The sequence below is a fragment of the Bos indicus genome, chromosome 28 (genome assembly GCF_029378745.1).
Source record: "Bos indicus isolate NIAB-ARS_2022 breed Sahiwal x Tharparkar chromosome 28, NIAB-ARS_B.indTharparkar_mat_pri_1.0, whole genome shotgun sequence".
Lineage (NCBI taxonomy): Eukaryota > Metazoa > Chordata > Mammalia > Artiodactyla > Bovidae > Bos > Bos indicus.
In genome coordinates this window covers 15,553,812-15,575,690 of record NC_091787.1, presented here as the reverse complement: position 1 = coordinate 15,575,690, position 21,879 = coordinate 15,553,812, and the positions used below count along the sequence as shown (strand labels likewise).

Here is a 21,879-nt window from a genome sequence, read left to right as displayed (position 1 = left end):
CTCATCATAATAAAGGGAAACCTGTAGAATTCAAGTTCAAAGAATAGAAATAGTCATGACCTGGCTACTGGTTTACAGCGGGTCTTCCCTTTTGAAAAACTATCAACTATTTCCAAAAAAATCCAAGGGAAGCATAGACTTAGATTTTTTTGGAAATAGTTGATAGTTTTTCAAAAGGGAAGACCCGCTGTAAACCAGTAGCCAGGTCATGACTATTTCTATTCTTTGAACTTGAATTCTACAGGTTTCCCTTTATTAGGATGCTGTCACAATGCACCCCTCCCCCAACACACATACATGCACTTTGCCAGGAAAGGTTTTGGGATTATTTGTGGGAGAGAGACTGACACGCTCACAAGAAAACAAACCTTAACATATTGATAATGTGCATTTGAAAATCCATCTGTTTATGTATTTGAAAAAGAGGAAATTCAACATAAACAAAGCAAAAATTTGTAGTCTGAGAAGATATTCAAATATTAATATCCATGGAAAAGAATTGCTCAGAAGAACAAAGGAAAGCTTGACGTTGCTTGAGTCATGACATTTTCCAAGAGAGTAAGATAGTAGAGAGTGGTTAGTTGATATTGAACTTTTAGCACCTTTGACATGAGTACTGATTGTGGAGGGACCCACCCCTACTCATGGGTTATTTGCACTCCTCTGTGGGCCTAAGGGTATTTTTGTCATCATTTATCCCACCTGTGTCTGTCTGTTCCTCCCCACTCGCCTCCTCCCATGACAGCCTGGCTCATGTTTCTCAGCAAAGCGCTAAGCCAGTTATTAATAACAGCCCAGCAAGTCTCCAGAGCCACCTAGGAGCAGATGGTGTTTTTCACAAAAGAAAGAGATCATCTCCTTGACTTTGGACTTCGCTTATCGAACCCCTGAACAGTAAGTTTTTTTTTTTTTAAGTGGCCTTTTAAAATGTTGACAAGAGGAAAGTTTAGCAGAAGTCTTGCTTGGTTCTGGTAGGGGAATACAGGAAGCTCAAAGACTCTGGAAGACTATTTTCTCTCCTTATCTTTCAATGTCTCTCCAGTTTTTATAAGGCTGGTTATATGATCTAATATGAATTAGAATTCTATCCCCTCCATTTCCTTCTGGATTAATAAAGGCAGAAGGAGAAGCAAGGGATTAATATGATCTCAAAGCTTGACCCAGCCTTGTGGTCATGCCAGATATTAATATTTATTAATAATTATTTTATATTAATTATTAACAGTATTTCTGTCTTTCTGTGTCCCCCTCCCCAAAGAGAGGATGTCAGTGATTTCAAAGAGAAGTTTCACATATGGAAAGTGTCTGCAGGGGAATATTGGACTGGACACTTGGGCCTTGTCTGTCATTGCCCCGTGTTTGAGATTTGCTGCAGAGAGAGGGTGTCTGTCATGTTGCTTGAATTTATTGCCTTCTTGAGTGTTTACCAAAGGCTTTGTCCTTGAAGCCTTTTTTTTTTTTTCTTTTGAAATAATGGTTGTTTCTGAGAGTCCTGAAAAGTAGGTCACTGTGTTTTCAGTCTAGAAAAGGAGGACCCTGAAGCTGGGGCCTTGCCCAGCCCTCTCAGAAAAGATGAAAGCTGACACTCCAGTCCCTCCTCAGGATTACAGACTAAGAGAGTTTCTGCTTCGGTTACGTATGTTCAGTCCTCTTGAACATGTGCATCAGGCTGCTGAATAAGAGAGGCATCACGGGAACTGGAAGGAGGCAGATGCTGGCTTGGTACTGAGGCCTGGCTCAACAGGCTGTGCGACCTTAAGCAAGTAGTCACCCTCTCTGAGCCTCAGTTTCCTTGTTTATGAGATGAGAGTTATAACCTCTTTGATAAGGTGGTGGGTTTTACTCACCATGTTTCTAAGTGGCCTAGTATGGAAAGATTATTGATGAAGTTCCTCATTTGAATTTTTTCTTGAATCTTCTTAACCTAGAACCTCCAACGTGGTCTTTGATGGGAAAGTTTAAACTGTAGGGACAATAATTGGCTTTCGGTGCTTTTAATAACTTCATCCTTAGGATCGTATCAGCCATGGGAATGCTGAGGATGGGGCCATTGGAGGATGCCATATGGTAAGCAGTTCGGGACATTAGGCTATGGCTAAACTACAAGAGATAGTGAAGGATGAGGAAGCCTGGCATGCCACAGTCCATGGGGTTGCAAAGAGTTGGACATGACTTAATGACTAAACAACTATAAGATCAACGATGCTGGGGAAACTTTCAAAACAATTTCAAAGCACAAGCTATTGTTTTAATAAACTTTTCTGCTCTTCTATAATCAGCATTCTGAAATTTTTCTTTTGGTTCCATGCTTCTGTCATTCTGAAAGATCTGGTTACCCCACTTCCTAGCTCCAATTCTGTGTCTGGATGAGACAGAAAGGAGGGTTGTTTCAGACAATACCTACTTCCCAAAGTGTTACCCTGTATGCTCAGGAGACAGGATGAGATTTTGTTTTCCACTGCAAGCTTTCATTCTGCAAATATTTATTTAATTCCCACTGTGTGAAGACACAATGCTAGATTAGCAAAGGGTCAGTAAACTCAGAATAAGGTAGGAGAGAGAAGTCATTTCATGAGCAACTGATGTAAGTCAGAATGGCCTTGATCCATGGTACATGAGAACTACAAACAGTGGGCCGGCATCCCACAGGGCCACCATTTCCAAAACTTATTCACTGAGGATGGGTATTATCATCAGACCTTACCTTGGAGAGCTGTGCATTCTTAGAAAACAGCTCATTGCTTTTCAGTGTTCCTCCCTGGGTTTACCTTCTAAGCAACAAGCTTGGGAGGCACAGAAAAACTCACCATGAAGCCGAATCTCAACCTCCCCACCCCAGTTTTTTTGTTTTTTGGTTTTTTTGGAGTACCGGTTTTGTTCCAAAGTGAAAGTGAAAGCTGCTCAGTCGTGTCCAACTCTTTGCAACTCCATGGACTATACAGTTCATAGAATTCTCTAGGCCAGAATACTGGTGTGGGTAGCCTTTTCCTTCTCCAGGGATCTTCCCAACCCAGGGCTCGAACCCAGGTCTCCCTCATTGCAGGCAGATTCTTTACCAGCTGAGCCACAAGGGAAGCCCAAGAATACTGGAGTGGGTAGCCTGTCCCTTCTCCAGCAGATCTTCCCAATCCAGGAACAGAACCAATGTCTTCTGCATTGCAGCTGGATTCTTTACCAACTGAGCTATCAGGGAAGCCCCAGCCCTGTGCTAAATGCTAGAAATTTAATTTGGCCTTAGGAGAGGTTACAGTCTTTCATTGAACCTGAAATTCTGTTACTCCAACCTGGCCATCTGCCTTCTCAGCTTAACTTGACTCCAAATAACACTTAGCTGGTTTCAGAAATCAAGTATTAGATTAAAAAGACAAAACTGCTAGCAGTGAATTTAGGCAAAGGAGTGTGTGTTGCAGGCCAAGAAAGTAGTTTAAAAGGTTTTCCTGAATGCTTTTAAGAAGTCAAACAGGTCCAGAGACCTCCCCTCCACTCGCCAAACTTAGGAGGACACTTGTTTCGATATGAGAGCTCTGCAGATAAAACCCCCAAAGCCAACAAATAAGCACCCGGCCTCAGCTCCACTCCTGCTTCATCACACCATGGAAGGTGTCATGTGGCACTGCCCTGTGGGGTTCCGCAAGGAAGCTTTGTAGGGCTGGTCCTCGCCACAGCTCTGGACAGTTTGGCCTCGTAAGACTGCGCTACAGCTGTGATTCCTGGCAAGGGTTGGGGAACTTGGCAGGGAGAAGGTTGAAAACATTTTGATTGTTTTGGTTCCAGAATCTTTCTTAATGTTAAGTGCCTGTAACTGAGTAATTTATGTCTTCTTAGGGGCAATGCAATCTCCTATTTGGTTTAGGAACAGGGTCTTGGAAAATTTCAGCTTTCAGGAGTCTCGGTACTGGATGATTAAGAGGAGATGTTTGTTCATAGGTAGAAAAACTGTTCATTTTAGGGCTGGAATATTTACTCAAGATGTGGGAGGCAAGGGACTTCTCTGGTGCTCCAGGGGTTAAGGCTCCTCACTTCCAACGCAGGGAAGGTCCTTCCCTGGTCAGGGAACTGAGATCCCACATGCTGTGTGTTCCTGTGTGCTCACTCAGTCGTGTCTGACTCTTTGCAACCCCTTGGACTGTAGCCCACCAGGCTCCTCTGTCCATGGGATTTCCCAGGCAAGAATACTAGAGTGGGGTGCCATTTCCTACTCCAGGGGATCTTCTTGATCCTGAGTCTCCTGCATCTCCTGCATTGGGAGGCAGATTATTTACCACTGAGCTACCTGGGAAGCCCTGCCACATGCTGTGCACATGGCCAAAACAATTAATTAATTAATTAATGGTCATATATGGCTTGGGAAAGCCCAGATTGGACAGATATTGACATGGAGAGAAAGCTTGAGAACTACAGTCGAAGAGGAGGAGAACAGAGGGATTCCACAGAGGTCTGGGACCCTCTCTGCACTCCTAGGGGTCAGGTGGACCCTCATGGAGCTCTGCCAGGCCAGACAGTGCCCTCTGGCCCACATCTCTGCGCGTCTGTCCCGGCTTCCTGGGGCTTGCCATCTCTTAAGTCCATCTGAGTCCCCCACCTCCCTCCATCATTGTCGGACTGCAGGAAGTGTCCACCTTTTTGACTCTCAAGCTTCATCATATCAACCATTCTTTTATCTGTTGCCAGGCAACATGCTGGGCTCTTAACTCACCTTTTTCTTTTGACCACCGCTGAGATGCTGCAGTGGCTAAGGCTTTGAAGCCAAACTGACCTCCATTCAAATCCCTGGTCATCCCCTGGAGTGTGATCTCAGATAGCTCCCTGAGGTCTCTGGTCATCAGTCTCTCCAACTAAGGAAATAGAAGCATTAGCGCTCACCTCATGTGGCTTTATGAGATTAAAATCAGAATATGTGCAGGCCCTTCTTAACTACAGTTATCAATAAAATCCTTTCAATCCCATGCAAGACTGGTTACGTCTATCCAGATGAGATAGCAGGTGAGGTTAAATGTCTGGTCAATGGCTATCGTGCTAATACCAGCCAGAACCAGGATCTCAAACCAGTTCCATCCGGCTCCACAACCTTCCTGACCCCCAACGCTCAACAGAGCATGTGTTTCTGTCTCCAAGCAAAGTCCACTTTGTCAATTCTGGCAAGTCTTACCTCCCAAGTTTCCAAGTTCTCCTTGTGGCTTATTTTATCCTGGACATTGGCCTTCCCTTGGCCTGAATCAAAGCAGCTGGGAGGTGTTGAAGGTAGAATAGCTTCAAATAGCCAAGTCTGGTGAAATGCAGAATCCAATTTATCATAAATGTATCCAAAACTTGCTGAGGCAATTAATATGGCAGCTCAGAAGAAAAGTAACCATGTGACCTCAGACAAGTTACTGTACTTCTCTGGGCCTCGCTTGTCAAATGAGAAGCTGGAAGAAATCTCTAATTTCTTTGCCAGTGCTAACATTTCTGTCATAGTTGAGATTTTTTCACTACAGTTGTTTTTCCTAGCTAGAGAAAGGTCTCCTTGAAATCATATTTTAATCAAGAAACTAGGTTTAACAATCATGCTCATAATCACTTCAGTGTAAAACCATATGCCATTTATAATTATTCTCATTCAAGCTTTCCCTGTACAATGCTCATATTATTGATGAGTTAATTTCTCAGATATCTGTTAAATTCTCTTCTTCATGTAATTCTTCACATAATTAATTCAGAAAATGCACCTTGAACTCTGTTTTGGAAACTTACAGAATGCACAAAATCCTTGTAACTATTGAATATGCCTGATTTTTTAGTTAACTTCTGAATGACTCAAAATTAAGGAGTTGATGTCTCCTATCCTACCAGGCTGTCATCTGTTTCTAGAATCTTAAGGAGACAAATCACCATTATGCTGGAGAAATAGTAACTATCCCAACAGGACAGTTCCATCGTGAAACCCTGTAGGCTGGTACAAAAGTTTTGTTCTCTTCCAACATTTGACCAGGTCTCATAATTACAGGCCAAAAAAAAAAAAAAAGAAAAACATCAACAAGGTATGATTCCTATATGATTTCTCAGGTTTCTAAAAGATAAATTTCGTTAAACATAAATTTTGTGGGAGAGAGACATTTTCTGGAGACAAAATTGAAACTACCCAACTTTGGGATTTTATTTTTGAAATTTTGGTGGTAAAAGTAGACTTACTATATGTGTTTTTCTTGTTGTAGTTGTCTTTTGAGCAAAATGAACTTTCAGTCTTCCAAGAAAGCTTCTGCTTGATGTGCAATTATTAAATCAATATTGTTAAAAATGATTAACATCAGATACCAGGATGCAGTGGGATTCAGGATGGGTAAGTCCATCCCCACTTTCTAGGAAGACAGCAGCTGCCCATGGGGGCTGCATGCAAATAACCATAATACACTATAGTGAGTTTCAATACATTCCAGATAAGTGGACACTAAATGCTGCCAGAGGACATCAGGAAGGATCACAGAGGAGATATGTTGGGCTTCAAAAGATGAGTAGGTGTGTGACAGTTTTGCATGTTTGGATACCTAAAGAGAAACTGAGAAAACTGATTCATTCAAGGGGTACCATCTAGGAGGTGATATGGTAGCGTATAACTGATAATCATAGTTACCCTTGCCTATTAAGTGTTTACTCCCTAGGCACAAGTATTATCTCATTTAATTCTCACACTGCCCTAAGGAGTGGCTACTGTCCTTATTGGGCTTACCAGGTGGCACAGTAGTAAAGAATCTTCTCCCAATGTAGGAAACACAAGAAGCTCGGGTTTGATCCCTGGTTCAGGAAGATTCCCTTGGAGTAGGAAATGGCAACTCACTCCAGTATTCTTGCCTGGAAAATTCCATGGACAGAGGAGCGTTGTGGGATACAGTCCATGGGGTCACAAAGAGTCAGACACAATTGAGCGTGCACACACACACACACGCACACACACAGTTATTGTCATCCCCATTTTATAGAAGTGCTAACAAACAGAGGCACAGAGAGTTAACATGACTTGCCCAGGGTCTCATGGTAAGTGGCAGATCCGAGTCAAATACCACCAATCTTATTCCTGACCCATCTCTCAACTACCAAGTCCTGGAAGCATTCTTGTTATTTCTCCATCCAGCTAATGTTAATAAGATCAAGAGGAGAAATTCCCTGGTGGGCCAGTGGTTAAGATTTCTTGTTTCCACTGCAGGGAACATGGGTTCAATCCCTGATTGAGAAACTAAGATACCACAAGCCGCTGGCACAGCTGAAAAAAAAAGATGAAGGGGACAAACTTGTCGGTCATAAGATGATCAGTGGGTTGATAACAAAACGAATAATAGGAGAGAATAAAATTGCAGAGAGTAAAAGCTCATAAAAAACAAATTAAAAAAACCTGAACTTTCAGCTAATCAGGTTGTTAGATAGTAAGCTTGCAGTAGTGGCCTGTGAAAGATCCATTTATAAAGAGAAGATGGTTTTGATGTGAATAAAATTGGCTGTTGTAAAAGTATTCCAGCAAATTCAGGGTTATCAGGCCCAGAGGGGTAACTGCAAGACTATCCATCCCTTTGTTCACCCAGCAGTTCACATATACAGAAGGGAGTCAGGACTAAAGAGAAAGAATGGCTGTTGGTAATTACATGTGGATATTTCCATTTCGGTCCGTTTCATTTGAAAACATTAATAAATCCATGCAGTTGAAACAGAGTGGCATCTGGGGGCTAAAGCTCTAGGTTACTAGCGTCAAGGCTCTAGCTTCGAACCTTGGGCAGTTGCTCCATGTCCCAGTAGGGCCTAATCACAACTGGGCACGTACTAGACCCATGATAAATGGCTATTATTATACTTTACTTAAACGTAAAAGTGAAACAGGTAGTTGCTCAGTCCTATCCAACTCTTCATGACCCCATGGACTGGAGCCTGCCAGGCTCCTCTGTCCATGGGATTCTCCAGGTAAGAATCCTGGAGTGGCTAGCCGTTTCCTTCTCCAGGGGATCGTCTCAATCCAGGGATTGAACCCAGGTCTCCTGCATTGCAGGCAGATTCCTTACTGTCTGAGCCACTTTAAGTGACTTGTTAAGCAAGAGTGGACAGATTTCAATTGTGTCTCATTTTTCTATTTGTGTCTCTAGGGAATGTCTATGAATGTTATCTTGACCATTAGATATTGATGGAAACAAGTAGGATTAGCAAATTCTTATCAAAACAGAAAATATTTTTGAAATGTGACTCATGTGTTTAAGACTATAATCTTGAATCCAATGAAAAGTGTTTTTCTTCTGATTGAAAAACAGACTTTGCAAAGTATGTTCTCTTCTTTGTCTTGACCGAGACTCCACGCCTAATAAGTGGAAATAGTAGAGGTTGGGAGAGATTGAGAAATGTGTGAAGTCTTAGGACAAGTAATAATTTTATGTAATAGAGGGGGTTTTACTGGTTCATTTGCATGTTTTGATTTTCCTAGGGGACCAAGTTCAGTTCAGTTCAGTCGCTCAGTCATGTCCAACTCTTTGTGACCCCATGAATTGCAACGGTGCACTTTTCTTGGGGTCCCAGGAGTCTCTACAATCTACAGGATTCTAGAGATTTGAAAGGCTAGTGCCTACAAGCTGATGGCAGGGTAAAAAACAGAGAATGGAATGAAATTCAACCCCCAGAGACCAAAAGTGACTACTACTAGACATTTGTCTAACTTTCTTCGTGGGACACCACTGTTCAACCATTCAATAAACAGATTAATTTGGGTTAGATTATTTGGACTCTTGGTGGAGTCAAAAGAGAATATAATAAAGACAGGTTTTGAAAACTAGATAAGAGATTATTCATACTACTTTCAATATAACTTTCTAGAAATTAATTTCTACAAAATAAATTGTTTCTCATTGCCTTTTGGAAATAGGGAAAAGAAAGGTATAGAGAGACATTCAAAACATAGGGGCAATTATTTGCAGGCATCTGAAATTTCAACATGAAATATGTTAGGCCCCAAATAACCTGGATGTCTTATATCAGAAATTGGAGTTAATGTTATTTTAGCTAGGATTTTTAAATGTTGTATTCAAAATAAGATCGTTCCACTCAATACATTCTATTACACATTAAGAAGCATGCTAACTTGTTTAAAATTAATCAACTTATTTTTGAAATGTGTTTATTCAGTGCATGTTTTAGCCAATAAAAAACACTACAAATCATCTTTTTTTCTGAAAATGCTGCTGTGAAATAGCCATTCCTCCAAAAGAATGTTCCTAAGAGAAAAAACACATGGTTACCAAGCTTCTAGCATAGCAAGGACTAATCAGGCAAAATGTAAATCAAGCATCATTTAATCCTCAGTAAAATCTGAGTGTGCTAGTAAACTTGTGGTGGTACAGATTCGAGTGCTTCCACTGATTTAGTTCTAGAAACAGATCTAACATTAAGGAGAAGACCCAAACAGGAACCACCCACATTCCTGTTTTTCATGAGCATTTTGGAATGAAGCAAGAACATGTTCTTTAGCCAAAGAGATTTAATATAAACTCAAGAAAAATGAAATGGGTCAGTGAAACATTTTAATGAAAATGCATAATTTATTGGATTAAGTGTAGGTTACATATTTTCATTCACATCTCTCACTGATACATTTAATTTTCCCGAGTTCATATTTGTTAAAATGATTTGTTTGACAGAGATAGAATCATTACTTTTAAATAGATGGAAAAGAAAGAGGACAGGGAGTTAGAAGACTATTTTCTTTAGTGTTCTGAAGTTTCATAAGTGACATCCTTTAAATGAAAATGTGAGAAGTGAAAGAAACAAAGGGAAAAAAATCACATATAGTCCTTCACCCAAACTTGACAACTATAGCCATTATTGAGATTTGTAGAGAATTCTCTGGCTTTTTAAAAGAATATTTCAATTGTGTACATACCTAGAGAAAGGCCTATAAAATTTCTATGTGCAGTTTCAGTTCAGTTCAGTCGCTCAGTCGTGTTCAACTCCTTTCGACCCCATGAATCGCAGCACCCCAGGCCTCCCTGTCCATCACAAACTCCCAGAATTGACTCAGACTCATGTCCATCGAGTCAGTGATGCCATCCAGCCATCTCATCCTCTGTCGTCCCCTTCTCCTCCTGCCCCTAGTCCCTCCCAGCATCAGGGTCTTTTCCAATAGTCAACTCTTTGCATGAGGTGGCCAAAGTATTGGAGTTTCAGCCTCAGCATCAGTCCTTCCAGTGAATACCCAGGACTGGTCTCCTTTAGGATGGAGTGGTTGGATCTCCTTGCAGTCCAAGGGACTTGCAAGAGTCTTCTCCAGCACCATAGTTCAAAAGTTTAGGAAGTAATTAAAAACTAATTATCAACATAACCACCACCAAGGACAGAAAGTGAAAATTATAAAAATAAAAGAGATTTCCCCCGTGGTCCAGTGATGAAGACTCAGACGCAGTGCTTCCGCTGCAGGGAGAACTCAAATCCTTGCATGGCGCGTGGCAGGGCCAAATTTAAAAGAAAGAAAGGAAATACTTCTGGAAGCTCTCCACCCCTTCCATTAACACCACCACCATCCTGATTTTATGATAGTCAGTCCTTTGCTTCACTTGATCAATTAATCACCTACACCATTGCTACCCATATTACGTACCCCTAAGTCATACAGCTTTAATTGTTTTCCTACTTTACATAAATGTATTTACCATGTGTTTTCTTTTGTATCTTCCTTTTAAAAACTCAATATTATGTTTGTAAAATTCACCACTATTTTTTTCATGTAGCTGTAACTTAATTTTCATTATTGTATAATCCATTATATGGATTTATCTATCTACTAATAAGCATTTGGTTTGTTTTTAAGTTGCTGCTGCTGCTTTTGCTAAGTTGCTTCAGTATATTACAAATAAAGTTTGAATGTGTGTCCTGGTGTGAATATCTATGCTTGTATTTCAGGTATATACCCAGGATTGTAATTACTGGTCCTCAGGTATTGGTTTTCATCATACTTAAATATTTCAACATGATTTTCTAAGTAACGTTTCTATTATTTCATAGTTGTAATAATCATCATTTTCTTGGATAAATAATTTTTCAGTTGTGTCTGAATTTTACAGCCTGTTTTTTGCAAATAAATTCACTCCTCCACTTTCTAATTTGTTTGTAAAAGTGACACAAAATCTTAAAACTTATAAAATTTATAGCAGATATAAAATCTCATGAAGTATTGCCTCTTATGCAGAAAGAAATTTTGTTTGTTGTACTATGGAAGATAATGAAAGATATATTTAAAAAATAATTTTAGGAACTTTCAAAATTTAAGTTATATTTGACACAAACATTGTGTAAGTTTAAGGTGTACAGTATACTGGTTTGATATGTTTATATTGTAATATGACTGCCATGGTAGCGCTAGCTAACACCTCTTCATGTCACATGATTGTCATTTCTTCTGTGCTGAAAGCAATTAATACCTAGTCTCTTAGCAAGTTTAATGTATATAATACACTTTTACGACTATGCTCACTGTACTGTATATTACCGCTCTGGAACTTATTTGTCTATCAGTGGCACATATGTAACCCTTAAACAACATCTCTTCTCTTCCCCCCACCCCCTGAGAGCTATTGTTTTAGATCAGATCAGATCAGTCGCTCAGTCGTGTCCGACTCTTTGCGACCCCATGAATTGTAGCACGCCAGGCCTCCCTGTCCATCACCAACTCCCGGAGTTTACTCAGACTCATGTCCATCGAGTCAGTGATGCCATCCAGACATCTCATCCTCTGTCGTCCCCTTCTCCTCTTGCCCGCAATCCCTCCCAGCATCAGAGTCTTTTTCAATGAGTCAACTCTTCGCATGAGGTGGCCAAAGTACTGGAGTTTCAGCTTTAGCATCAATCCTTCCAAAGAAATCCCAGGGCTGATCTCCTTCAGAATGGACTGGTTGGATCTCCTTGCAGTCCAAGGGACTCTCAAGAGTCTTTTCCAACACCACAGTTTAAAAGCATCAATTCTTCGGCACTCAGCCTTCTTCACAGTCCAATTCTCACATCCATACATGACCACAGGAAAAACCATAGCTTTGACTAGATGAACCTTTGTTGGCAAAGTAGTGTCTCTGCTTTTGAATATGCCATCTAGGTTGGTCATAACTTTCCTTCCAAGGAGTAAGCGTCTTTTAATTTCATGGCTGCAGTCACCATCTGCAGTGATTTTGGAGCCCCTCAAAATAAAATCTGACACTGTTTCCACTGTTTCCTCATCTATTTCCCATGAAGTGATGGGACCGGATGCCATGATCTTCGTTTTCTGAATGTTGAGCTTTAAGCCAACTTTTTCACTCTCCACTTTCACTTTCATCAAGAGGCTTTTTAGTTCCTCTTTCCTTTCTGCCATAAGGGTGGTGTCATCTGCATATCTGAGGTGATTGATATTTCTCTCGGCAATCTTGATTCCAGCTTGTGTTTCTTCCAGTCCAGCATTTCACATAATGTACTCTGCATATAAGTTAAATAAACAGGGTGACAATATACAGCCTTGACGTACTCCTTTTCCTATTTGGAACCAGTCTGTTGTTTCATGTCCAGTTTTAACTGTTGCTTCCTGACCTGCATACAGATTTCTCAAGAGGCAGATCAGGTGTTCTGGTATTCCCATCTCTTTCAGAATTTTCCACAGTTTATAGTGATCCACACAGTCAAAGGCTTTGGCATAGTCAATAAAGCAGAAGTAGATGTTTTTCTGGAACTCTCTTGCTTTTTCCATAATCCAGCAGATGTTGGCAATTTGATTTCTGGTTCCTCTGCCTTTTCTAAAACCAGCTTGAACATCAGGAAGTTCACGGTTCACCTATTGCTGAAGCCTGGCTTGGAGAATTTTGAGCATTACTTTACTAGCGTGTGAGATGAGTGCAACTGTGCGGTCGTTTGAGCAATCTTTGGCATTGCCTTTCTTTGGGATTGGAATGAAAACTGACCTTTTCCAGTCCTGTGGCCACTGCTGAGTTTTCCAAATTTGCTGGCATATTGAGTGCAGCACTTTCACAGCATCATCTTTCAGGATTTGAAAGAGCTCAACAGGAATTCCATCACCTCCACTAGCTTTGTTCGTAGTGATGCTTTCTAAGGCCCACTTGACTTCACATTCCAGGACGTCACCATCGTGATTATCTGGGTCGTGAAGATCTTTTTTATACAGTTCTTCTGTGTATTCTTGCCATCTCTTCTTAATATCTTGTGCTTCTGTTAGGTCCATACCATTTCTGTCTTTTATTGAGCCCATCTTTGCATAAAATGTTCCCTTGGTATCTCTAATTTTCTTGAAGAGATCTCTAGTCTTTCCCATTCTGTTGTTTTCCTCTATTTCTTTGCATTGATCGCTGAAGAAGGCTTTCTTATCTCTTCTTGCTATTCTTTGGAACTCTGCACTCAGATGTTTATATCTTTCATTTTCTCCTTTGCTTTTCACTTCTCTTCTTTTCACAGCTATTTGTAAGGCCTCCCCAGACAGCCATTTTGCTTTTTTGCATTTCTTTTCCATGGGGATGCTCCTGTACGATGTCATGGACCTCATTCCATAGTTCATCAGGCACTCTATCTATCAGATCTAGGCCCTTAAATCTATTTCTCACTTCCACTGTATAATCATAAGGGATTTGATTTAGGTCATACCTGAATGGTCTAGTGGTTTTCCCTACTTTCTTCAATTTAAGTCTGAATTTTGCAATAAGGTGTTCATGGTCTGAGCCACAGTCAGCTCCCGGTCTTGTTTTTGCTGACTGTATAGAGCTTCTTCATCTTTGGCTGCAAAGAATATAATCAATCTGATTTCGGTGTTGACCATCTGGTGATGTCCATGTATAGAGTCTTCTCTTGTGTTGTTGGAAGAAGGTGTTTGTTATGACCAGTGCATTTTCTTTGCAAAACTCTATTAGTCTTTGCCCTGCTTCATTCCATATTCCAAGGCCAAATTTGCCTGTTACTCCAGGTGTTTCTTGACTTCCTACTTTTGCATTCTAGTCCCCTATAATGAAAAGGACATCTTTTTTGGGTGTTAGTTCTAAAAGGTCTTGTAGATCTTCATAGAACCGTTCAACTTTGGCTTCTTCAGCATTACTGGTTGGGGCATAGACTTGGATTACTGTGATATTGAATGGTTTGCCTTGGAGACGAACAGAGATCATTCTGTCGTTTTTGAGACTGCATCCAAGTACTGCATTTTGGACTCTTTTGTTGACCATGATGGCCACTCCATTTCTTCTGAGGGATTCCTGCCCGCAGTAGTAGATATAATGGTCATCTGAGTTAAATTCACCCATTCCAGTCCATTTTAGTTCACTGATTCCTAGAATGTCAACATTCACTCTTGCCATCTCTTGTTTGACCACTTCCAATTTGCCTTGATTCATGGACCTGATGTTCCAGGTTCCTATGCAATATTGCTCTTTACAGCATCGGACCTTGCTTCTATCACCAGTCACATCCACAGCTGGGTATTCTTTTTGCTTTGGCTCCATCCCTTCATTCTTTCTGGAGTTATTTCTCCACTGATCTCCAGTAGCATATTGGGCACCTACTGACCTGGGGAGTTTTTCTTTCAGTATCCTATCATTTTGCCCTTTCATACTGTTCATGGGGTTCTCAAGGCAAGAATACTGAAGTGGTTTGCCATTCCCTTCTCCAGTGGACCACCTTCTGTCAGATCTCTCCACCATGACCCGCCCATCTTGGGTTGCCCCAGGGGCATGGCTTAGTTTCATTGAGTTAGACAAGGCTGTGGTCCTAGTGTGATTAAAAGAGTGGTAAATGTTTGCCCTGTCAGGAAAATTCTAGAATTCTGTTTGACTTTTCTGTGAAAGGTGTAGTTTTTGGCTATAGTTTCTGTAATCCACTAAAATTTACGTATGACCTTTTCTCAACTTCTTTGAGAGTTTTTCCCCGCAGGCTCCCTGACTGTCCACTTCACAGACTACATCACCATTCAGTAAAGGCTTTTAATGTGCTTTGACACAGGAACCAAGCTTGCTAAGAGACCACCTGTTCTGAATGCACTTTGTCCCAGGAAGAGCAGCTGGAGAGAAAACCGAGGAGCAGCATTATCTACCGTTACCTGGATTAAATCAGGTGAGAAGTGGGTTTCTGTGCACTCTTCAATCCCCATCACTCATCTGGTCTTTCCCTTGCTTCCTATTCTGTTTCTCTCTTACTGTAATTGGATAAAATTGAAGGTACCCCTCGGAGTACAGACTGAAGAAACACAAGCTGGAGGTGGAGGAAATACGAGGCAAGGAATATCACTTTGCAAATTCATGTGTTATTCTTACCCCTTGTTTCCCAAACATGGAACAAGGAATTGTTGAACTTAAGGGAAATTCTAAGTGTTTACTTTGCCAATGTGGGCTTCCCTGGTGGCTCAGCAGTAAAGAATCCACCTGCAATGCAGGAGATGCTGGTTCCATCCCTGTTGGGAAGATCCCCTGGAGAAATGGCAATCCTCTGTAGTATTCTTGCCTGGGAAATTCCATGGACAGAGGATCCTGACGGGCTCTCTGTGGTCACAAACCACCACCACCACCATCACCACTTGCCAATGATTGCTGCCAAATTTGGGGCAAATCATCCCCTCCTTTAGGGAGGGGTTAGTTATCACAGAGATAAATCAAGAGGGAGAAGGTATCAATCAAAAGAGGGAGAAGGTATTTGTATACATCTCATTTATCTCCCTGGAGAAGGCAATGGCACCCCACTCCAGTACTCTTGCCTGGAAAATCCCATGGATGGAGGAGCCTGGTAGGCTCCAGTCCATGGGGTTGCTAAGAGTCGGACATGACTGAGTGACTTCATTTTCACTTTTCACTTTCATGCATTGGAGAAGGAAATGGCAACCCACTCTAGTGTTCTCGACTGAAGCGACTTAGCAGCAGCAGCAGCATCTATCTCCCTGTTTCTCTTTCATGTTCTCTCCTAAAACTCTACCTGCCTTTTTGGGCTTGAGCAAAAAATAGCAGAAAATATTTTCCCACCCCAATCTTGCCACTTTTTAAAAGTATTGATGCTCATTTTAAGTTGAGTGTATATAAGGGACTTGGATACAAGGCTTTGAAAATTACTTAACTCATTTGAACTTACATTCCTGGAAAAAGGAGTTGGAAATGGTTCTAAATTCCCTACCTGACAGGCATTCAGTAAAACATTCTAACAGTGTGCTCAACAGACTACAAATTAATACCTTTTGCAATTCCATAATACTTTAAAAAATTCCAGATATTTTTAAAAAAACTGATTAACACAGAAAGTAAATGTTAGTTGCTCAGCAGTATCCAGCTCTTTGCAACCTCATGGACTGTAGCCTGCCAGGCTCCTCTGTCCATGGGATTCTCCAGGCAAGAATACTGGAGTATGTAGCCATTCCCTCCTCCAGGGAATTTTCCTGACCCAGGGATCAAATCCAGGTCTCCTGCATTGCGAAGGGATTCTTTACCATCTGAACACAGAAGTGTGGTGGAAATGAAAATATTTAATGTCTTAATAAGTGACCAAAATAACCAGTCCATTCTAAAGGAGATCAGTCCTGGGTGTTCTTTTGAAGGAATAATGCTAAAGCTGAAACTCCATTACTTTGGCCACCTCATGCGAAGAGTTGACTCATTGGAAAAGACTCTGATGCTGGGAGGGATTGGGGGCAGGAGGAGAAGGGGATGACAGAGGATGAGATGGCTGGATGGCATCACTGACTCAATGGACGTGAGTCTGAGTGAACTCCGGGAATTGGTGATGGACAGGGAGGCCTGGAGTGCTGCAATTCATGGGGTCACAAAGAGTTGGACACAAATGAGCGACTGAACTGAACTGAACTGAAAATATAAGAAAGAGGATTTTGAGGAAAGATCAAGGAAATGAAATAAACCTTTTGTTGTTTAATTTTTAAAAATTTTATCACCTGCCTTTTTGCATGACTTCAAATTCTTATTTCCTGGTAATACTGGCTATAGGTTAGAAAAGTGGCAATTTCACTGATTCCATAAAAATGGTTATAAGTGACTTTGCAGAAAAGACTTCAAAAATAAACTGATAATTTATAACATTGGGAAGAGAGTGGTAATTCTGATAGTTCTTAAGCTTTTAAAAAAATTTTTGCTTATTTTTTTTAAAGAAAGAAAGACAAGAGAATTCCCTAGTGGTCCTGTGGTTAGGACTCTATGCATTCACTGCTGCAGCCCAGATTTGATCCCCTCTTGGATCCCACAGGCTTCACAGCTCAGCCAAAAAATAGACAGACAAATAGAAAATTCAATGATTATGACTTAAGATGGTCAGAATTAGTGGATAAAAGTTCGTTAATTCATTAAGGAGAAAAATATTTTAGTTCATTGATTGGTTACTAAAATGTACAAAGTCCTGACTGAAAGACATGTCTTGATCACTGTTTCTTTACTGTGCAAATTATTAGATTGAGTTTAAAAAATCAGGATTACAAATGTGTTTATTTAAGGATATTTTCTCTTTATTTTACTTCTTAGGAAGCAGAAGCATTTTGGATATGACGTGTAAAAATTGGATATTAATTTCTACTACTACCCCCACAAGTCTAGAAGATGAAATTGTGGGAAGACTTCTAAAAATTTTGTTTGTAATCTTTGTTGACTTCCTGTCTATTATATATGTTGTTATAACTTCTTAGAAAACTGATTTCCTTTACTTTACTTGTGAATTTCATATTGAACTCCAGTGAATAAAATTTTATAATTTAATACATTGAGTGATTTTAATTTGATGACATTTCCAGTTATTCTAGAAGCTAATAAGACATTGCAATAAAAACAAAATTGTCTGTTATTTAGAACTTTATGGTTTATAAAACATTCACATAAATTGAAATGGAATTTTTTTTCAAAAATCTATACTACTGTCATAAATTTCTTAATTTATGAATTTAAGAATTCATAAATTTAAGAATTTATGAATTTATGAATTTAAGAATCAAAAAATTCTTAATTTTTACCATGATTGATTGATATAGTTAATAGATTGACTACAATGTGTACAATTATGAGTGATTTTTTTTTTATTACGGATGCATGCCTATGTGAAATTTTATATGGTTCTATTTTTAAATTTTTACTTTGTTTTTAAAATTTATTTTATGAAGTGTAGTTGATTTACAGTGTTGAATTAATTTCTACTGTACAGCAAAATGTTTAAGTTGTACATATATAACATTCTTTTTCATATTCTGTTCCATTATGGATTATCACAGGATATTGAATATAGTTTTCTCTCCTATACAACAGGACCTTGTTGTTTATTATGTGATTCTATTTTTTAACACACCAAACTTAGCATAAGATAATCTCTCCATATGATATGCTAATAGTTTATTCTCATTTTCTTATATATACATTTCATCTGTGTGTAGGTAGATTGTTTTTCTTAATCCCCCACAGTTTTATGTTTCTACCAACAAACAAATCTTTAAGTTAGGAATAGAAATGCTTAAAAAGAGATTCTTTTAGGAAAACAGAACTTATAAGAAAGAAGAGAATACAGAATGCAACCTGCGTTGATTTTCTGTTTGGAACTAAATGCTCACAGTATGTCATTTAACATACGACTCCCAGTAATCCTAGGAGGCAAGGGTGTGTTGTCCATTTCACAGATGAGCACGCCGAATACTGGAAGAATTATGCTAGCTGGAGACCATTCCTAGGGAGTGGCAGACCCAGGCCTTGTGCCTTCACAATCCATCATATCATGCTGCCCCCAAAGGTAATAATAATGAAACAAGTGCAATTAAAATACAGTTCAACTTTTTTGACAGTAATGTTTTATTCAAGACCCTATGGGTATATTTTAGTATTGTCCTGATTTATTTTCTTATTCCACATTTAAGAATCTTCTATCAAAAACAGATTAAGTTTACCCTTTTCTCATATCCAACTGAACAATGTGTTCTCTTCCTCTGTTTTTTTGACTCCCTCGTTTTCTGACAGTATTAAACTATAACTTGAATTCTACTCTTTAAGTCTTTGAAAAATGGAGTTCTCTCTGTCCTTTAGACTTTTTAACTTTTTACATTGGACACACACGCTTCACAAAATCCTGATCTCTTCCGTGTGATGAGCATCTTCTCAGCTTTGGTCCAGACATTAGTGCAAGGTTTCATGAGAGACCTAACGAAGTGTGAAAGGAAGCTGAGACCTTTGAGACTTCTTACTTCACTGACTCTTACTTAACCTTTGAGTGGAGTTGTATATTTAACCATAAGCCAAATAGAATCACACTATGAGAGCATTTGCTGTAACAGAATCTCTTTTCCAATGCTATATCATTGGACATCCTTTAGGATATAATGTGGATATGATATGTTTTTTCCCAAGCGCCTCTATTTGGGATTTGTTGGAGCCTTTTATCAGGTTATTGAGTGGAGAGTCGAGTCACTCCCAGGCCTGGGCAATTGCTTCTTGTCCCCGTGTATTTCTAGGCAATCAACGATATGGTTAGAAGCACTGATGCTGAAGGCACACTGCCTGGGTCCAGATCTTGGCTGTATCTCCTACGGTTTAATAACCCTAAGTCTCTGCTTCCTTACCTATTAAAAAAGTGCCTGTGTCATAGGTTTGTCCAGAGGATGGCATGAGATGACAGGTGCAAAGTGCTTAGTTGAAGGCCTGGCATATGAAAAAGGCGCCGTCCACGGAGGACTGGGGTTCTCAGCATCCACAGGTGGTGCTGAGTTCCAGCGAGCCTCCATCACCCTGACTGGTCCACATCTTCCCCTTCCCTTGGAATGACCTTAGGTTAACCAGTCCTGGAGGCCCAAGGATGTGATTCTGTCCCCCGGACCCCTTACACTGTTCTGTAGCCAGTATAACCTGGTTGACCCTATGTGGCTTTTATTTGGTTATTTTGGTCCCAATGACAACTGGGTATCATAATGTGACTCCAGACAACAAAGGATACTTGATGAATAGCCTTTTAAAAGACTGATTAAATGGCTGATTCTTCTTTAATTGTTTACTTTATATTGGACTATAGTTGATTCATAGTTTTGTGTTTTGGGTGTTTAGCAAAATGATTCAGTTATACATATACATATGTGTATTCTTTTTCAAATTCTTTTTCCCATTTAGGTTATGAAAGAATATTAAGCAGATTTCCCTGTGCTATACAGTAAGTCCTTGTTGGCTATCTATTTTTAAGGTAGTAGTGTATATATGTTAATTCCAAACTCCCAATTTATCACTTCCCTCCAGTAACCATAAAGTTGTTTTCTAAGTCTGTGAGTCTGTTTCTGTTTAGTAAATAATTTCATTTGTATAAGAAATCACAGACTTAATTATTATGGCTGTGTAGTTGGAAATAGGTCACTTAACCTTTCAAAAATATTCATTTGGTTTCTTTTTTGGCATGCATGGTGCTGGGTGGCCAGGTCAAAGCAGTGAATAAAACCTAGTTCCTGCTCTCATGGAGCTTGATAGGTTAGTGGTGGAAATTAGTGAATACCCAAATACTACAACTGCCATCGGAGGAGATAGTAGGATGGACACATCTGGGGTGTCATGAAGGGTGTGGGGAAAGATGTTCTGAGGACCTCCAGTAGCAACAAGTCCTGGGAGATTAGGAAACACACAGGATCCTAGTTTTGCCCTTCAATCCCCCAGACCTATTAAATTCAGAATCTGCATTGTAACCAGATCCCCAGAGATTACTAGGCATTTGAGAAATGCTGATGCGGAGGGAAGTTCACGGACTACGTGTTCCTACTGTCTGGCTACTGAACAGTTCTGTGACCTCAGATTACACTGCTTCTCTGGGTCTCCTGTGCTTCCTGTGTCAAAACAGAACCAAGAAAAGATCAAAAGTGGCATTAATATCATTGGCTTTGCATATCACATAGAAACACCATAGTTACTAAATGAACTGGACTGCTATTTGCAGGAAGACATATAACAGAAAGGAGTTCTAGAAATCTAAGATGTTGTTTAAACATCAAGAAGACAGGAGTAGCTCTGTGAAGTAAGGGACCTGTGACTACCTTCAGTAGGATTGGGAAAAGATTGTTTTCCTAAGTGGGGACAATATGCACCCAATATCCATGGCATATTTGTATGTATGCAGTCTGGGTTAGGTAAACAGATAACTGAGTGACAAGCACTGTACAACTGATGAAACATTAGTGATTAAATATTCACTTGAATGAAATGACTTGCAAGAAAACTAAGCCAGAAAGCCTGAGTTTTATGATGGTTATAAATGGATATTTATAAGTTATAATGAGTTATAATGGACAGAAGAACTGTACAAAAAAGATCTTCATCACCCAGATAATCACGATGGTGTGATCACTGACCCAGAGCCAGACATCCTGGAAGGTGAAGTCAAGTGGGCCTTAGAAAGCATCACTACAAACACAGCTAGTGGAGGTCAAAGAATTCCAGTTGAGCTATTCCAAATCCTGAAAGATGATGCTGTGAAAGTGCTACACTCCATATGCCAGCAAATTTGGAAAACTCAGCAGTGGCCACAGGACTGGGAAAGGTCAGTTTTCATTCCAATCCCAAAGAAAGGCAATGCCAAAGAATGCTCAAACTACTGCACAATTGCGCTCATCTCACACGCTAGTAAAGTAATGCTCAAAATTCTCCAAGCCAGGCTTCAGCAATATGTGAACCGTGAACTTTCAGATGTTCAAGCTGGTTTTAGAAAAGGCAGAGGAACCAGAAATCAAATTGCCAACATCTGCTGGATCATGGAAAAAGCAAGAGAGTTCCAGAAAAACATCTACTTCTGCTTTATTGACTATGCCAAAGCCTTTGACTGTGTGGATCACAATAAACTGTGGAAAATTCTGAAAGAGATGGGACTACCAGACCACCTGACCTGCCTCTTGAGAAATTTGTATGCAGGTCAGGAAGCAACAGTTAGAACTGGACA

At 40.0% G+C, this 21,879-nt stretch overlaps 1 protein-coding gene across 2 annotated transcripts; it reads left to right on the top strand.

The window, feature by feature from the left end:
• The first annotated feature begins 742 nt into the window (after positions 1-742).
• MRLN (myoregulin) lies at positions 743-17,696 on the top strand. 2 transcript variants are annotated; one of them, XR_011564615.1, is made up of 3 exons: positions 743-894; positions 14,959-15,069; positions 17,466-17,494. XR_011564615.1 is itself a non-coding variant. In XM_019954200.2 (3 exons), exons 2-3 carry the CDS (start codon positions 14,943-14,945, stop codon positions 17,624-17,626), a joined length of 288 nt encoding a protein of 95 aa, XP_019809759.2. In that variant the 5' UTR covers positions 777-894; positions 14,936-14,942; the 3' UTR covers positions 17,627-17,696. The 2 variants fall into 2 exon arrangements, 1 of the variants encoding a protein (XP_019809759.2); XM_019954200.2 differs by having other exon boundaries at positions 777-894; positions 14,936-15,069; positions 17,466-17,696.
• The last annotated feature ends 4,183 nt before the right edge of the window (positions 17,697-21,879 follow it).